Source organism: Carettochelys insculpta, chromosome 1, assembly GCF_033958435.1.
Source record: "Carettochelys insculpta isolate YL-2023 chromosome 1, ASM3395843v1, whole genome shotgun sequence".
Classification (NCBI taxonomy): Eukaryota; Metazoa; Chordata; order Testudines; family Carettochelyidae; genus Carettochelys; species Carettochelys insculpta.
The window spans coordinates 120,555,982-120,574,599 of NC_134137.1; the positions used below are offsets into that span (position 1 = coordinate 120,555,982).

Here is an 18,618-nt window from a genome sequence, read left to right on the forward strand (position 1 = left end):
TTTATGCCAGTATTACAAAATACACTATGGTTCACTCAGTTCCACTGTGTTATTCAGCTCAGACACTAACTTTTAAGTTAGCCATACAGTTAGTTGGTTCTCTGTTTTAAAAGCAAAAGTAACTGTTTTCACTCCAGGCCTCTTTGTGAGAGAAATCTCTGTCACATGAAACCCATCTTAGCCCGGTTAGTGACCTACTATAGCACTTTGATGACCTCAGCCAAAAATTCTGGTACTGATACAACAACGGAGAAGCATGATCTAAAAATGAAGCAATGATGCTTATGAAGAGCATAAGATGAATTTATTTACAAATATTTCAGCCAGTTGAGTTTTTAAAAGAGTTTTGAAGCATCTACAGTGGAAAAAACCCATAATAATGCAGAAATATTAAACACAGTGATGCCTTCTTGTACCCTGGGTGTGTTGTTAGTGGTGGCCTTTCCTTCCTGGAAGCTTCCCACGTAAAAATATATATCCACCGTAGTACTGATAATAGGTTAACATTGCATTAATGAATGAACTGTGAGATGTGCAAGTATCACAGAGATGTTAGATGTGAGGAGGAAGAAAGAAGGAGGTGGCTGAACAGTCAAAAATGTAACATCTACAGCGAATGGAACATCCTTATAAAAGGGATGTGCAGCAGAAAAGCATTAGTTTTGAAAATTAATTACAAATGTGAACAAGAGACTACTGATACTAGCTTTTTAGGGGCAGCATTAGTAAGGGAGACAGAATTTAATCAGAGGGTATCATCTATTTTCACTTAAAATAACCTGACTGACCTGCGTTGTACTTTAAGAGCAAGTTTGATACTCAAAAAATCCCTGCATCTGTGAAAAACTGAACATCTACTGTATCCAGCTACTTCTGAATGACTCAGTTAGCTGCACTTATACACATTCCACGTAGCTTCTGAGAACTAAACCTCACTAGCCTAGAGTAGCATTATTAGAATTAGTTATCCACAGTGTTTGACACAGTCTTTATAGAAATAGAAAAATGGAGAAACTGCTTTACTTTTCCTCCGTGGATCGTCGGTAAAGAGTCTCGCCCAAGTATTCTAGCCTCTCCCTGTGTTCAAGATCCTGGTACAAGCCTTTGGGCACCTTGTTAAGGCCGTAAAGCAATCCATACAAGCAGCCAGCAATAGATCCAGTGGCTGCGCTCTCACCTGTAAAATTAAACATAATTGTGTGCAGTTATGTTGTAGTGAAAACAACACCCTCCTTTGCAGCTGTACCATTACACAGACAAGGGTGCTTCAAACCACTACCACACAGATGTTTATTTATACGGGGTGTGGCAAAAACGATCTCAGAACAGTAGCTCTTAAGAATTCACCAATCAGTTAGAATTTCAACCTCCATCCCTCACCAGCACTAAGTGTTTGCTTTGCATAAGGCTGCATCTGAGAAGGAAGAGCTCTTCCCCAGACCTGCAGGGCTGGTCAGTAGACAGCTCCAAGAAAGGTCACAGAAACAGGCAGGCCACAGTGCACCCTGTCACTCCTGTGTCTCTTTGCCTTCTGAGATTAACGGCTCTTTTCCTTTGGGCAAGAAGCTACTGCAACAAAACATACCCTTTCCCTTAAGTGCCCCTCAGCACGCAACTAACCATTCTGGTTAACCCATGACTAGAAAAGAAGAGTAGCTGCAGGTGGTACCATTAGATTACAAAAGCTTGAAGGCAGAGAATGTATTTAACATTGTAATGGTTTAAAATCATGTCACGGCTTCATGTACCTATCCATAACATCTTGTGTCGAGAGCCCCGTTAAGTTTCACAAAGCTACGCAGGGATTGGCTAGGTCAGCACCTTAGTCATGGAGTCTCCATAGAATGCGCAGGTTGTGCGTTCTGTGGTGCTGGTGATTCAGTGCCCACAGCGGGGGGTGGATGTGGGGAGGGAAGGGCACAGTGATGTTAAAGGAACTGTCTTTGGCCTGAGCTGCCACACAAAGCTGTTAACCACTGGTGTGTGTTAAAGAGCACGTGATCTTATTCATAACAGTAAGGGTGTTAAACTGGGGCCCCGGACAAACTCCAGCTCAGGTAACCACATTCTCTCTGCCTGAACACTCCCTGCAGTTTTAATTGCACACGGTTTTCCTTTTCTTTCCCCCACCCCCTGCCTCCCTCTTGGAACAGAATGTTCAGGGGCGACCAGGGCGTGGATTCTAGTGGGCGTAATGTCCAAGTGTTCCCACCCCGCCCACTCCCCACCCAGGGCCCTCCCTTCCTGTTCCACTCCTCTCCCTGCCCCTGCTCTGCCCCTCTTCCTGCAGAAATGCTGTGACACTCCTGGTGGGTGGGCGGGGGGGGGGGGAGTTTCCCCTCCCCCAGAGCAGCATGGCCTAGGAGTAGCGCTTTTGGGCCATGCCACTGCAGGGAAGAGGTGGGACTGCCCCCGTGCTCACTGGAAGTGGTACAGCACTCACAGTGAGTGCTGGAGCAGGCAACACAGGGGGAGGGGGTGCATGTGGCCCCGTCTGTACCCCCATGTTTCACCTATGCTTACGTTGTTTTTCTGCATGCGGTTCTACAGCAGCCGTCCCAGACAGAAGTGGCTGTATATAAGTGGTGGGTGAAGTGAACCCTACCTCGAGATCTGCTGAGATGTCTGTTTCAACAGGACTGAGATTAAAGGCAGCATCTCCTGCCACAACGACCAGCTAAGCTTTAGGGGAGGCAAACACTTGATATTCTGTAGGAACCAGAGGATTACTCACCCCTGTGGAACATTGCTCGGTTGCAAAGTTCTGTCCAGTCACCACCACACCCTAGCAGAGCATCGTATGCAATCATCGGAGCGTCATGGCCTCTTCTTCCACCCCGGCCTTCAGAACTCCATCTCCTGTAAGTCTAAAGGAATAGCTGTTGTTTGGGTCACAAGGTTTGGGTCACAAGGTGTTCACCACCTCCTGCATGCAGGGTGATATACTGTGCGACCCTGTTACCTCCAGATGGTGGATAAGGGTCTGCATCCCAGGGAGGCTCATATCATTTGTGGTGCTTTATATGGAGCCATGGAAGGGCACCGCTGATCTAACCATTTAAAAATGCAACTGGAATATTAATTTTAGCTGATATTTTTTTCAAAGCCTTCATCTGCTGTCAAACTCCTTGGTTCCTCTGCTGAATAATCCCCTCAGAAGTGGCACTTTCTCTTTCACATTTGTTCAATTTGTAAATATTGTATTTCAAATCCTTCTTTCTGACCTTAACCTGTCAGGTCTTCCCCACACCCAAAGACTGCTCAGCACAACAACCCTGAAAATGATCCTCAAATACAAGGGGCAGAATACAGCTCAGCAGCAAAATTCCCTGGGTATTATGCAGTGGCCCATCGAACAGGCCCTTGAACAGGTGCATCCAGATTTTAACCTTTTAACTGCCCCAATTTCCAAACCACATCCAAAGTGCATCTGTTATACTGATGCCAAAAGCATCATTTGGTTTAAAAATTGGCGTACAAGCCTGATTCCCCACCTCCACATTAATGTAGAAAGCACAATATAGCAACTTGAGTTGTACCTCACCGACCCACGGTGGAATTTGGCCCTGGACTTCTATGAAACATGCAGCTTTTTCCTTGTGTTTCAGTCTAGTCCCTTTATGGCGTACAGAGGCCTGTTGTAACTGCCCGCTACCACTTTAAGAAGAGTGCATGTATTTATCTGTCTGTCCCTAGACCTAGATGGACACTTGCCAGATCTGTAGTGAAGCATGGCAGCATTCAGCAGTCAGTCTGCAGACAGCTAGCTAGGGTCAGGGGAGACAAGCTGTACTTCTCCATTCAGGGAACAGCCTGTTTTATTTCTCTCTGTTTTGGATTTCTTGTGTGTTCCAAGAAATAAAGAAATTCTAAGAAAGAAAGTAATGTTACCTTGCAGCCTTCCATTGGGAACAGTATATATTTTATCTTACTTCAGTGTTGTCATGCTATGAATATAACTTTCACTTAGGTATTATATACCTGTATGCTGCACTCACCCCTGTGGGCCTCAGGCTAGACTGCATCATCAATTTCTCGTTACATTTAAGCTTACAAACCAGTGGCAGTGCCCAGCTGCTTATACTGTCATCTTACACAAAAATACTTTGTCTTAGTTCTACAGCCCATAGTCATATGATGTAGCACTGATTTACACATAAAGGCCCAGTGGGATTACTTGCATCAGTGCTATTCTGGATCAGGGCTGCAGACGGTATCCTTTACTTTGAGGGATGTCACTCATTTTAGTCCTCATGATACCTCCAGATGGGGTGGCTTCTAGCTTTTTTGCAAATGGTGTATCTCAGAAATAAAGGAACTTAAAACTGAAGATATAGAATGTTATTAATACTAAGGAATGAAATCCCAGCATTTTAAGCTTCTTGCATGGACACTTTTCTGTCCATACTTTGTCACCCATAGCATCTCATATTTGTGCCTTGATAGCTTGAGAGCTATGATTGCAGAATCAAGCCTTAGAGTGCACTGCAGTTTCTATTGGTGCAATTTATTTAACACAGAGCTGAAGAGTGAAACTAGGGTGACCAGATGGCAAGTGTGAAAGATCAGGGCAGATGATGGGAGATAATAGCTGCCTATATAAGACAAAGCCCAGAATACTAGGACCATCTCTATAAAATCGCAACATCTGGTCACCCTAAGTCAAACTCATATTTCCTGCAAGATGATTTGTTCCAACTGTGCCCACTGCCTCCTTTTTGTCGCATGCAGTCAGGCAGGGATAACTGATCTCTCATTCTCACCAAATTTCTGGGCCTATAGAAGTGGCAGCCCATTATATAAATATTCCTTATTAATCTGAAGTGTATTTATTTTTATAAATAAAAAATGTTCTTTGCAAATACTTTCCAATAAATAAAATCTGGCCGTGTTGCCTAATATCCAAAGCATTTGCAATTTTGCGGGCATGCGCAAATGGGTGCTTTGCATGGACTGACAGATGCATGCATGATTTTAGAGGTCCGTTTGAAAATTTAGCCCTGGCTAGTTCTCTTTATTGTAGCACTATAGAAGGAGTTCCATGTACTACTGACCAACTGACAGGAATGCAGGGAAGAGATTTGAAAAGGATCAAACTGCAGGTCTGCTTTGAAAAGAGACTGTGAAAGTGGTGCAGTGGGGTCTCATGTATTTCCCCCTCCTGGACCACAGAGTAAATGTGTTCAATTTACAAACAAAAAGTTGTATTTTCCAACTGTCAGTCCTGCAGGCAGCCAAGGTGCTACAAGCCCAGCAAGGGTCTTTCCTTATTGTGGATCATCAACAACAAAAGCTCTGAGTGCCGAAGTGGTCACATTAGTGTGCAGAATTTGGTCCTTGTAACTGGAAGTTAGTCAGCTATTCTGTTCATAATGAATGCAGAATGATGTTATTCAGCTCAACCTCTCATATAGAAGTTGTATTGACACTCATAGGAGCAAAAAATAGTAATAACCTATTTTCACTAAAGTAAGAGTATAAGACTCAATACACACAGGGAGAAGAGCTGTTAAGTGAGCAGGTACTGTCTCCCTATCTATTACTGGTATTTTGTTATCGCTATTGGTGCCTTCCACCATTTATAAGAGCACCTAAAAGTTCAGATAGTCACTTTTTAGAACAGGACCATGCTCTAAGGGACTGGGAGAACTGATACAGGGCAAGTGGAAAAGATCTGCATCTTAACTGCCAGGCTACTAAGTAAGTTGGAAATGTGAGAACAATCTTCAAATAGTGGAAAGCCATGAACACCAAGGGAGAAGATGAATTTATTTAGTGTGGGTCAAGAACAAAAACAAAGCAGACTAGACAATAAAGTACCCTGGCCAGCAGTGAAACACCATCTCCTGAGATACTTAAAAAGAGACTGGACAAAACCAGTTTTTAGGGGTCAGTTTGGTACTCCTCAGGAATGGTCTAGGATAGTGATTTTCAATGAGCCTTGAGAGATTTAAGTGCCCAAGTCCCCTGGAAGTTTCTATGAGAATTGGTCACCTTTAGGGATCTCAGCGGAGGTCAACTCAATTTCATCTTTCCCTAGATCAGCGGTTCCCAAACTTTTCAGCATCACGCCCCCCTTTTGATTTTTAAGAAACCCTCAGACCCCCCCTGCCTCTTCTTTACCATCATCCAAACCCTCTTTTAACAAAATTAAATTCGTAATTTAAAATAAACACAAAAGCTTGATATAAATATGTTGTTTAAAATTAAAAATAAGCACCAGCAGTTTTTCTTGGCCCCTTGTGGGTGCCCACATCAGCTGCCTGCTCACCTGAGACCTGTGCTGCCAGAGCTGCCCACCCGACTCCAACACTGCTGGGGCCAGCCAGTTACCTGGACGCCCAAGCCCTGTGCTTCCAAGACGAGCCATCCACCCATCAGCCGCCTGCTGCAGCCATGGGCCAGCCTCCCAAACCGCCCGCCCAAGCCCCTTGCTGCCAGGGCCAGCTGCCTGCCCACCATCCCAAGCCACCTGAGCCCCACATTTCTGGGGCCAGCTGCCTGCCTGCCAGACAGCCCAAGCCCCTCTGCTGCCAGAACTAGCTGCCCACCCACCAGCCCAAACCCCATGGTGTTGGGGCCAGCCGCCTGCCTGCCAGCCTGAGCCACCTGAGCCCCATGCTGCCAGGGTCAGCCGCCTGAGCCCCACACTGTGGCAGCCAGATGCCAGCCCAAGCCATCTGAGCCCTGCGATACTGTGGCCAGCCACCCAAGCCCTGCGAGTCCCACAAGGTGCCCGTCCAAGCCCTTCCCTTCCCATAAAGCCAGGCACCACCAACCCCCCACTCTTACCCCATCTCCATCCCCCTCACCCGAGCCAGGCACCCCCAGTCCCCCATCTAACTCCATCCTCCTCCCTGCTCAACCCACACTCTTTCCCCTTTGCAGAAGGCAGCCAGTTCCACATGGGCCTTCATCAGCTGCCTGCTTTTTATAGCAGCTGTGCCGGGTCACCCACGTAAAATGGCGGGGGCTGCGAGCTGGAAGCAAAGGCCGGCTCTTTCTTGGGGTGGTGGGAATGATGGGTGGGGGTGGCTCATCTCGCACCCTCCCTGCAATTTCTTCACACCCACCCTGGGGGGCACACTCCCCAGTTTGGGAATCCATGCTCTAGATGTTTAAACATCTAGCCCACCTGATTTCCCTGATTGTGGTACGTCTCCATGTTGGGGTGTACTGGCCTTTTAAAGAAAAGAGAAATCATGTTGGGGTTGGGGGGAGCAAAGTTCTGACTACTTTGTTCTCCTTTCCTTTCAGGTCTTCTTTTATTTAAAGTGCCAGTATACCCTGCTGCAGTCCCATTCTACAACTGTCGCTTAGAACCTTATTCCTGATTCAACGATAACCCGTTGAATCGTTATATTCACGCTATATTATATTGTCATTATATTAACTCATGTGTTAAATAAGACGGAATAATTTTTCTTGTTAGTAAATAAACAAAAAAAACCTTTTCAGAAGAACCTCTGCACTGTCAGGCAGCAAAGACATTTAACAACTGTCTGGGATTGGCTCTCTGGAAATGTGTCCATTAGCAATGAGCTTTTCTGAGCTCTTCTTCAAGTTATATTTGCAGATTTTTACCTTTTCTCTCTCCTCAGCATCATAATTATCAGGAAAGACGGGTTTATTCTGCTTTTCTTCAGTGATTTCTCTCTCTTCCAAATAAAACTGCCATTTGGCTTCAAAGTAAAACCAGTGCTCCTGATATTCTGAATGCAAAACAAACTAATGCTGTAATATTTCACCTTGACAAGACTTTCAGGTGCACTTAAATTGCTTTTAAAGAAAGAACAAAACAGGGTTCTCCCAGCAAAACCTTGTATACTTCAGGAATTTAACGTTAATAATTCATACACACAGAAGCATGTCTTTAGCAATAGGATTAAACTGAATGTTCCATTTGATTTTATCAATGGAAAAGGTGCAGGAAGGCAGGAAAAGTGAACATGAAAGGAAAGAAAATTAAAAATTGCAAGATCTGTAGAATTATCTTAAAACATGCAACAAACTGGAAATATGGCATGTTATGAGATTGAGCCAGTGCAATCTTCTTCTGAAATGCTATAAAGAAAAAGGACAAATGTGAACTGCAGGAGGGAAAAATTAGTCTATGCCTTTGTTTGTTGGTATTCCTTCATAGCAAATCATGAATATTTAAAAAATTTATTTTTATTTGGTAGAGGTTTTTAAAAACATGACAGCTCGGGTGTGTGCTTCTTTAAATTATAAAGATGAAGACTGGAAGACTCAGAGATGTGGACTAGAGAACTTTCCTCCAAGTTGTTTGCGTTAACCAGGTTTTGAAGACCAAATAAAATACAAAATGTTTTACAGAGTCTTAATATAAATCACTTTCCACCTCAACTATTCCAATGTTATATGTATGATTTCTCTATTGTCCTGAACCAACTAATTTTTTAGACACCCATAGACTCTTCCAGGAAAAACTGGGGAGACAATAACTTCCAACAGAAAAACATACCAAGAGAACACCCTTTAGGCCTTCTTTATACTTCACCTACTTTTTTCTCCATTCAGTGAAAAAAAACTGATTCCTAAAATCACATACACTTAACTTTATGCATTTGAGTTGTCCCATTATATTCACTGGGTCGACTGATGTTCTTGATTCAGCAAAGTACTTAAGTATCTGCTTACCTTTTAGGCAAGTGCTCAAAGCCAAAGCTGTTCACTAAAACACATAAACATTCATTTCAGCCTCATCAAAGGCAATGGTGTACTCATGTGCAAAGTCAAACACATGCATGTTTATTCACAGGATTGAAACCAATAGAGGAAAGATTAAAAAAAGGCATAGCAGGCAAATCCAACTAGGGTTAAGAACTCAAAAAGCAGTGAGATGGAGAAGGCTATTAAATAAGACATTGGAAACTACAGGAATATTATTGCAGCTATATTCAGCATCTCTGCTGCTCCAAATTAAATACCAGCTAAGTCTAACTTCTATTTTCTAATACCTTCCTTTTCAACCATGGTGATAATCACGGTATAGATTTCCCAGTGGGAGAACAGAGGACTGGAATCCTAAATTAATCCAGTGATTGCATGGGTTGAATCTCTCTAGTCTGGCACCCTTGGGACCTGACCAGTGCCAATCAAGAGAATTTGCTGAATCACCAGAGGTCAATATTGCCTTGCAGATTACCAACAAGTTCACGGCTTACTGGGCCCTTAAAAGACATTTAGGGATAAATTAGATCTAACGAACAGCACAGAACACTGAGAACCAGAAGTGGTGGTTATAAACAAATGGAAAACTTGGCCTCACCCATGATAAGTGGTCATCCAGCTAATTAAAATCAAGCTGGACCATGGATGTTGCCAGATGAGAAAGTGCCTGACTAGAGAGGTTCAACCAGTTTATGATATTACTGTACCAAGTCAGGTACTCTCTAAAAACTGATGATGTGCTGTGATGTATGTACAGACAGTGTGTAAGAAACTTAAGTACATGCTCTGGAAATACGTTCCTAAAATATGTTATGGAGGCAGTTGATAAGCCTTAGACAATGGAATGTGGATTTGCATGTCTGGATCAAGCTTTGTAAGCCAGAGGACAATGAAAGCATATTTACGTGTAAGGTAAAAAAGCCATCCAATCAACAACCAGAAAACAACCAGCTGAGCACACTGGGAGACAAAGCCTGCGTCCCTAGGAAATTTTCCTGGCTCTTGAGATCGAGACAATGTGCTTTGGAGAATATAAAAGGAGCACAAAAAGGAAGTCTACCCATCTGTCACTGTGGGAACAAAGAGCCCAGCACCCTAGGATTTGTGAAAGTGGGATCCTCTGCTCTGAAGAGCTAGAAATGCTGGTAACCAGATTGAAGTGAGAAAACTGAAGGCAAAGATTATTATCAGCTAAAATGTAGTTTCAGTGCCTAGTAAGTATGTTTGGTTTGGTTGGGTTTCCAGTCACACTGCCCCCCTTTTCTCTTGCTTACTGTCAGCTAAATCTCTCTTCTCCATTAATAAACAAATTCGTAGAGGGTGAAGGTATGATGGGAGTGAAGACTACAGCACTCCTCATGCTGCCGCAGTTGGTGGCTCCAGGGAGTCCATCCCCTGCCCTCATGGATTTCCCTTGGAACCACGCCAGGACCTAGACTTGCTGCAAAGGGCAGGATTCTGTGCAGGTGCAGGACATGAAGGAGCATAGCAATGAGAGGCTCCAGTTGACATTTGCTGACATGGGCCACCCTTAACACCACCAGCAGTAGCCTGTTGATCACACCACTAGACACTTTTATTTTGTTATGGGAAGCCCAGGAAGCAGTTGATTAGTATCTTAAATCTGTGTTAATGTTGTGAAGACGAGGGCTACAGTAGAGTTTAAAAAAGAACTAGATAAATTCATGGGGGATAGGTCCATCAATGGCTATTAGCCAGGACTGGGCATGGAGGGTGTCCCTCGCCTCTGTTTGCAAGACGATGGAAATGGGCAACAGGGAATTGATCACTTGATGATTCCCTGTTCTGTTCATTCCCTCTGGGGCACCTGGCATTCGCCACCGTCGGCAGACAGGATACTGGGCTTGATGGACCTATGGTCTGACCCAGTATGGATGTTCTTTTGTTTGAAAAGACAGAGTGAAAATGTCTACCTAGCCGTTAAAAAAACATGATAGTATTTTAAGAGAAAAGTAGACTTGGTTTAAATTCACCACCACACACAACCGATTTGATCTTCAGGTGGTTGTTAAAACTGGCTTAAAAACTCAAAAGGCCTAGCGATGTTTTAAAAGTGTGTACACTTATCCTTCAATTTACGAACTTTTACTAATTTTTGCTACAATGAACCATGTCAGTTTATACCCATTTTTCAATTTATGAACACTATTTTCACTACCATGAAGAACCAGCCTTTGTCCGAGCATCCACAGAACAGCCAGTGCTCTGCTGGCAGCTCCATTTTTGATTTACAAATTTTCACCTTACGAGCAGGTTTCATCAAATGAATAACATTCGTCAATTGAAGGATAGGTGTAAATATCTGCTTTTCTATAGGCACCCTGGTGCCTCAGAAAAATAAATGAGTATTTTCCCACAACACTGCTGTAAGGTAGGGACCTATTATTGTCCCCTGTAGGTGGAGGAGGTGAAGAACAAAGAAATTAAGTGATTTTCCAGCCTAACGGAAAATCTGCAGCAAAGCCAGAAATTAAACCCAGACATCCTAGTCATGTGCCTGACCCACAAAACCCGTCCTTCCTGTCTTTGGGCCCAATGTTTCAACTCTTGGTGGTATCAAGTACTTACTTGTGCTACAGCAGTACTCATATTGGTGTCAGTGGATGACACATGACAGTAAGTGAAATAGGTCTTTAGTGCTTAAATGGGTCTCATCTTTGTCATGGAAACAAAGAGAAAAACTTCTGAGAAATGGTTTGGTAAAAATGTAGGGTTCTGTTCAGCAGAAATGCTCTTCAGTGTATCTCAGTATTCAAGGGACTCAAGCCTGAGGTGTCAGATTTTTTCCTCTTTCCAAAATAGACCCAAGCGCTACAATGCCATTATTATACAGTGCATTCTTCAGGAGTCCCGCATATCTTTACACATCTGTGGTGGGTTTACTCCGGTGGAGTGACAGAACCCTTCCATACAGACAAAGAGAGACTTCTATCTCCTAATCCTGCACCTGCTACTCTGAGGCTTTGTCTCTGAAAAAAATACCCAGAACGAACCTAGGGCAGGAGAGGCTCCAGTAAAAGAATTTAGTATGTTCTAGAAATGCATCTTGCTTGTGCACAGTCTTCTGAGTTGCAAATTTATCTCCCAAATAAATCTTAGCTGTTGGATAGTTCAAGTAAGGATTTATGTGTCGTCTGTCATTGGGCTATCCATGTTGTATAGTCTTTTAGGGCATATGGAAAAAACATTCTATAAGTAACATTTTTGGAGACACATCAAAGTGGCTTTGGAAGTGAATTATGTTACATCAAATTAAGGCCATCTTAATTCTAAAGGAGAGCATTTACACAAGAATATAATGTGGCTTAATTAATTTCCTTAAAATCCCTTAGCTATTTATGGTTAACTTTCCTCAGTGTCCTCATGTTGACAAAATCCTATATCCATTCGTTCACATTAGGACAATAATACTACAAGTTGAGCATGTCTAGTCCAGCACCCTCGGTCTCTGTCTGGTGCCAAACAAGAGAATTTGACTAACTCATTTGTTAGCAGCGTTACCAACACTTCCACTGCTTACTGGGCTCTTAGAAAACATTTAGGGATAGATTACAGCTAAATATCAGTACAGAACACTCTGAGCCAGGACTGGTGACTCTAAACAAACTTTATGGGACCATGCCCAGAAAACTTGGCCACGCCCATGGTAAGTGGTCATCCAACTAACCAACTTCATCCTGGAGGATGGATGTTGCTGGGCGAGAGGGTGTTAGACTAGAGAGGTTCAACCTGTGCAGTACAGTGATCCTGGGCAAACAGGCAGTAAAAACCTGTTACGTAAAAGATGCATTAACAGTTTCTGTCTCAGAAGTCCTGTTTCACACAACCCTTTTGAACAATGAATACAATAGAACACATCCCATATGTTTGCATGGAACTTTTGCTGTTCAGACAAACAGACAAAGAATGAATTAACTGTATTCTAGCCATCTGCATCTTCAGCTGATTTAGTTGCTTCCACTGGCAAAATGAGGAGAACCTATTGAATTTGTGGTGGAAAAATTTGCATTGATCACTTGGCTCTCTTCTACTGTACCATTAGATGGAAGGCAGCTGAAACTGCCTAGATCTTAGCATACATGTTTTGCAAATGACTTGCTGACTTCAGGGAGGTGAACAGCTTCTGATGCCCAGACAAAGGGGTGTGAGGGTGGGGGGGTGGCAGGGCGGCTCCATGCCCTTCAAGGGGTGAAGCCTCAGGCAGAAGGGGAGGAGCTAGAGCAGCCAGCTCTCACCACTGCCCACACCAGCATGCTGTACCCCCTCACCCCCAATCCTGAGAGCCATGCTGAGAGTAGGGCACGGCACTCTGGTGGCAATTTAAAGGGGCCCAGGGCTCTGGCTGTTACCATTACTGCAGGAGCAGCACCCGGTGCCCAGGAGCTCCATGCCCTTTTGAATGCCAGGTCCCAGAGCAAGTGTCCTCTTTGCCTCCCATTGTCAGCAGGCCTTCCGACACTGTACAAAATAAACCTGTGCAGTGTAGCGTTATAATGATCGTTTGGTCTGTTTACATAGTGCCTTCAATCAGTGAGATAACTTGCAACTAGTAGGAAAATAAGATCTCTTCCCTGAAGAGCTTGCAGTCTGATGAGCCAACAATATGGAAAGGCAACATGTGAGAACAGGAGATGGCGGGAACTAATAAAAGTGGTGGGATTGAGCAATGAACTTGAATGACTGTCTTTCTCATCATCATCAACAACCGTGGGTTCAGTGCCCGTTGGTGTCTGATGCCTCTCTCTCTATTTCCTTCCATCTTTCCCTGTCCAGTGCGGAGTGGCTTAGTTTCTAGCTCCGCACCAATCTACCACATCATCTACCCATTCTCTGTGGGGTCTGCCTCTCCTATTCGAACCGTCCATTATGCCAAATACCAGGGTCTTGATTTTTCATTCATCGTTCATTCTGCAAATATGCCCTAATAGCTGTATCTTCCATTGTATAACCTTCTGCAGCAGGTTCTCGTTCGGCTGTATCTGCTATATAATTCCTCACTGGTGACCTTGTGCATTCATCCTATTCTCAGAATCTTTCTATAACAACTCCTCTCGAACGGTGTTCTTTAAAAGTAATGTTAGTTCATGAGTGTTACCTGCCATGTGTCGAATGGTCTTTTTGCAATATTCTTCAGCCATTGGGACCACCTTCATCATTTCCCTTCCCCACTGCGCAAGTGGTTTTCCTTGTATCGCATATGACGCAAATAGAGCTGTACAAAAGGACCCTAAAAAGCCTAAAATTAACACATAATATTAATAATTAGCAACATGGAATCTAGATTTCTACTGTAATAATAATGCTAAAGACATCTTTGGCATAGCCTCAGTAAATCACTACTCGCTGCGTCATATCTCTAGGACAGCCTAACAAATCCATTTGACCTATGTCTTTCTGTTTAACAAGCTGACACTTGCTATGTCAGGACTCTTGCCTAATGCATGCCGCTCGCTGGATGACGACTTATTTCACATATGAGGGAGCTTCTGTTCTCAGTGGTATAACATGACAGAATGTAATGCAAACATGCAAAATAAATATCATATGTTCATATGATACTTAAAGTCTTTTAACTCAAGTCACCTGGAACAACTGACATGGACCAAGTAATTCAGTTATACTCTAAGTCACTTTGTTTGCAAAGTCATTCAGCTTGCAAACTGGTTAGGATTTTAGATATAATACAGTTTCTTGTTCATTTTACTCTGCGTAACTAAGTCATTCCTCCACAGACATTACGCACACTACTGTGATCTTTACTTAGGTTTCTTCCTGTTTTGTTTTGGGATTGCCCTGCCTTCCACAGGAAGCTGTGCAAGTTGTCCAGGGTGTATATATCCAGGATGCAGGTTACAGAATTTCACCACATTACAGACAATATTTTCCTCTAAGAAACACTCACAATGTTGGCTGCATCAGAACATAACTTGCTTGTTTCCTACAGCTACTTGTGACATTTTTCAGCTATTCTTACACTCAGTAAAATGCCCAGTACAAACTTTCAAATAAGGCTAAAAAGGCAGTCTGGTAATTGTAGATGCTGAAGTTCCACAAGAGCATGTGCTTAACTTCAAGTGTATGAGTCAATAGTACTGCTCACGGGTTTAATGTTAAGAACTGTTTTAAGTGTTTGCTGGATTAGGGCCTTAATCCTTCCAGGAATGTCCCCAGCATTTCGGCCATTCAATCTTTAACGCCTAAAGGCGTCAGACTATGCCATAATACTGCTTCTCCCCACAGAACGACTTTTCTTGTGAGCATTATCAAAGAACAAAGGAGCAATGAGAAGCAAGCCACGCACAGGTGGGGACTGGGTGTTAAAGACGTCATCAACACCCAAATAAAACAGTACAAAATGCAACCAATTGTATGACGTTAGGAGCACAATGGTTAAGCCCTCGTGTGATTTGTAACCTTAGCATTTTGTTGGTGTCACTAGATTTATTAAGTGCAAAAACAGCTATAGGAAAAAACTTTGTTGACAGACTAATTCTGTCCTTAAAGAAATCGTCAAGAGTAAAAAGCAAAGGAATTTATGAAGTTGCATCTCCAAATAAAATGTTTACACCTGATCCATGCTGCAGTTCAGTATGTGGGGTTTTTTCATAGAATCATAGAATCACAGAACCATAGAGCTGGAAGAGACCTAGAAAAGTCATTGAGTCCAGCCCCCTGCTCTAAGCAGCACCAAACCCATCAGATCAGCCCCGCCAGGGCTTTGTCGAGCTGAGACTCTAACACCTCCAGGGATGGAGACTCCACTACTTCCCTGGGTAGACCATTCCAGTGCTTTACCACCCTCCTAGAGAAAAAGTTTTCCTAATGTTCAACCTGGACCTTTCCAACTGCAACTTGAGACCATTGTTCCATGTTCTGCCATCCGTGACCACTGTGAACAGCCTCTCTCCAGCCTCTTTGCAGCCTCCCTTCAGTAAGTTGAAGGCTGTTAACAAGTCCCCCCTCAGTCTCCTCTTCTGCAGTCCCAATTCCCTCCACCTTTCTTCATAAGTCATACGCTCCAGCCCCCTAATTATTTTGGTCACCCTCGTACAGGAATATAAATATAAAACTTTGGAAAACAAACAAATAAAATCTGTTTGGTTTAGACAAAGTCTTTGATTTCTTCCTAAACCACATGAATTTGAGAACATCTTGACATCCAGTTTGCTTCTCTTCACATTTATAGATAACACAAGCTGATGTGGCCAGCCTCTTTTACAGAAAACAGTAAGAATAAACCTATGTTTGCCGGCTGCATCATCTGTATGAATGTGAAATAGTTTGATCAGGATAGTAACATGGAAATTCTTCAGTTATTTCAGGTGGTGTTTAATTGAGTCTTCTACCCTACAGCTGGCATTTGTACAAACTGAACAAATACTGTACATGAGGCAAGGCTCAAACCGGGCCTCTAGAGGTATGCAGATACAGCAGTAGTTTAACCAAGTGAGCTATTAGGAGCTGCACTTGTTTGATCTAAACTGAAAATCAGTCATACATCTCACAGGCAAATCATTTTATTTCAGGGGACGTTACCTGTAGGGTGATTATGAGTCATTCGTCCACATTCGATGCTCACTTCAATAAGGGTTTCTAGCCTCTCAGGCTTCCAGTATTTCATACCTAAACACATGGCTTTTGTAGCTGCTCCAAATCCAGAACCTACATTGAGAGAATGTTACGGACTTTTAAAAGGAAATGGTTATGCCCAAAGCATACGGCACTTTTCTGAGCCTCATTGCCTCCATGTGCGGGAATGGAACCTCACTGCCTTTGCCACTACAAGTCCTGTATGGGACACCGCAGATTCACACAAATAAGCGTGCTCCTTTGTTCCCTCGCTTAAGTCAAAAACTTCTGCACTCATTGCTCAGTCTGGCTGACACAGGAGTTGTTTTGCTTTTTCGTGACACCAATATTGAGCATAGCAGTCGGAGAACCAGACAAGTGCAAAACACAACGTGAGGAAAGCAAATCTTTCAGCTTGTGCATTTGTAGGGCCTATTTTTCAGGGAACTTTTGTAGTGCTGAATATGCTTTGGCAAAGCTTCCAGAATGGCAATGAGCACTCAGTAGTTCTGCACATTAGATCCCAGGAGTCTCCATTTGGGCACCCAGAATTTGAGGAACACACAGTTAATAAATATTGTGAAAGTTCTGGCTTAAGTGACTTATCCGACATAAACTAGTGGGCAGATTCATCAGCATGGGGAGCTCAAATAAACAAACAAGACAAACATTCAAGTTTAGTGCTGTATTTTCCCCCTACAGCAGGTTTTAACCAGAACATGCAAAAGGCTCAGAGGGTATGTCTATACCTACTGAGGAGCAGGAGGGTTTCAGCGTGCCGTGATTGATCTTCCAGAGATCAATTTTGCCACATCAGTGAAGATGCAGCAAAATGGATCTCTGGGCTCGGTGCCACATGGAATAAGGGACATCGGCATGAGCCCGAAGGGCCCTGATCTGCACCAGGGAAGAAAGTCGATCCTGATGTGTTGATTCTAGCTGCGCTAATAGTGTCGCTAGAATTTCATCTCTGGGATTGACTTTGATTCCTAGTGTAGATCAGGCCAGAGTTATACATAACACATGTAACGGGACTGTTCCACTTTCTGCAGGCTGAGAAAGGAGAAGACACGTAATTTTCCCTAGGTAGCCCTTCTGCTACAGTAAACAACCTCACGAGAGCTTCCCTGACCAATGCCCTCTTCTATCTGCAGCTCTTTCCCAAGAGGCAAGAAACCTTATATCCAGCTTCCTACAGGTCACATCCTGGCTCTCAGTTATGCACCTTTAGCCAAAGGTTTAAAGGTTTGCAACAGATGCACTTGAATGCATGCAGGAAATCAAAGCCCCAGTGCCATGTTCAGGGCTAAGAAGAGTCTTTGCAGGGCCCTCAGGGGAACCAGCTAGCTAGTTCAGGGGCACCAGAAATGGGTGTGGCCTTGGGTGGAAAGGGCAGAGCTGGAGTTCATCTGCCTCAGCCAGTCCTTTTGTATCACCAGGGCTGCAAGGACAGAATTCCCCCAGTGTAACATTCAACTGCCCTAACCAGGAGACTATCCTTTCTGCTGCGCTGCAGTCCCTTGCCTCATTCACTACACACCAGTGCAACAAACGAGACAGGGTGCCAGAGAAAACAGTCTGTCACTGCACAGTTTTGATTTATCCCCAGGTCACAATTCAGCCTGTACACTCAATGATAAAAACATAATTAAACACCACATCATTATATGTTATATCGACTATATATTTTAGAGTACATCTGTGTGTCCGTCTGCAGTGCTACATTTGTTCAAGAACTCCTCTTAAACCATAAGCCCTATGACCACAGAATTTGGAGTGCAGCTTCGTCTTATCCTAACTTAAACCAGGGTCAGGGTTTGCTTGTGCCTGGAAAGTGGGAAATGCCTGAAATTCCAGGATTGCCCAGAACATTGAAAGGGAGAAGCACCAAGAGAAGTGATAGCATACTTCAGACTCACCAATGGAAGTAGCGAGCTCAGGGAACAGGGATGTGGCAGAGTGACCACTGGAGGCAGTCACAGCAGGAAAACAGTGGCCATGTGGAGACAGGGCTCTCAACGCTGCCTGACTTTGGATGGGCAGGTACTCCACTCTGCACCCCACAAGGAGAGCCCTGCTACTCAACTGCAACCTCCTACCCCACAGTTAGCCCCACACCACATGCTGGGACAAGAAACCTGGCCCTGCCCACCCCTCAAGATCATTCTGGGTTGAGAAACGTGGCCCAACCCAGCCTCACTTTAATTGCTTGTGCTGTATTCCCCTATCCCAAATACAGGACGGGGGAGGGTGGCTCCCCAGCTGCAGCTGCCAAAGGCTGCCACTCAAGGGATCTCTCTGGCTGCCCCGCACCTGGGGGCACTGGGAATGGTG

The 18,618-nt window shown here is 43.9% G+C and overlaps 1 protein-coding gene across 1 annotated transcript in view; it reads right to left on the reverse strand.

The window, feature by feature from the left end:
* Window positions 1-272: 272 nt before the first annotated feature.
* The window catches only part of ADPRHL1 (ADP-ribosylhydrolase like 1), a 33,488-nt gene continuing 15,142 nt past the window's right edge, over window positions 273-18,618 (reverse strand). The window contains exons 3-7 of the mRNA XM_074990803.1: window positions 16,252-16,377; window positions 13,811-13,951; window positions 7,585-7,712; window positions 2,735-2,867; window positions 273-1,177 (exon numbers count right to left, since the gene is read on the reverse strand). Of these exons, the coding sequence (XP_074846904.1) occupies window positions 1,020-1,177; window positions 2,735-2,867; window positions 7,585-7,712; window positions 13,811-13,951; window positions 16,252-16,377 (686 nt within the window). The 3' untranslated portion in view covers window positions 273-1,019. The remainder of the gene's footprint in view (window positions 1,178-2,734; window positions 2,868-7,584; window positions 7,713-13,810; window positions 13,952-16,251; window positions 16,378-18,618) is intronic.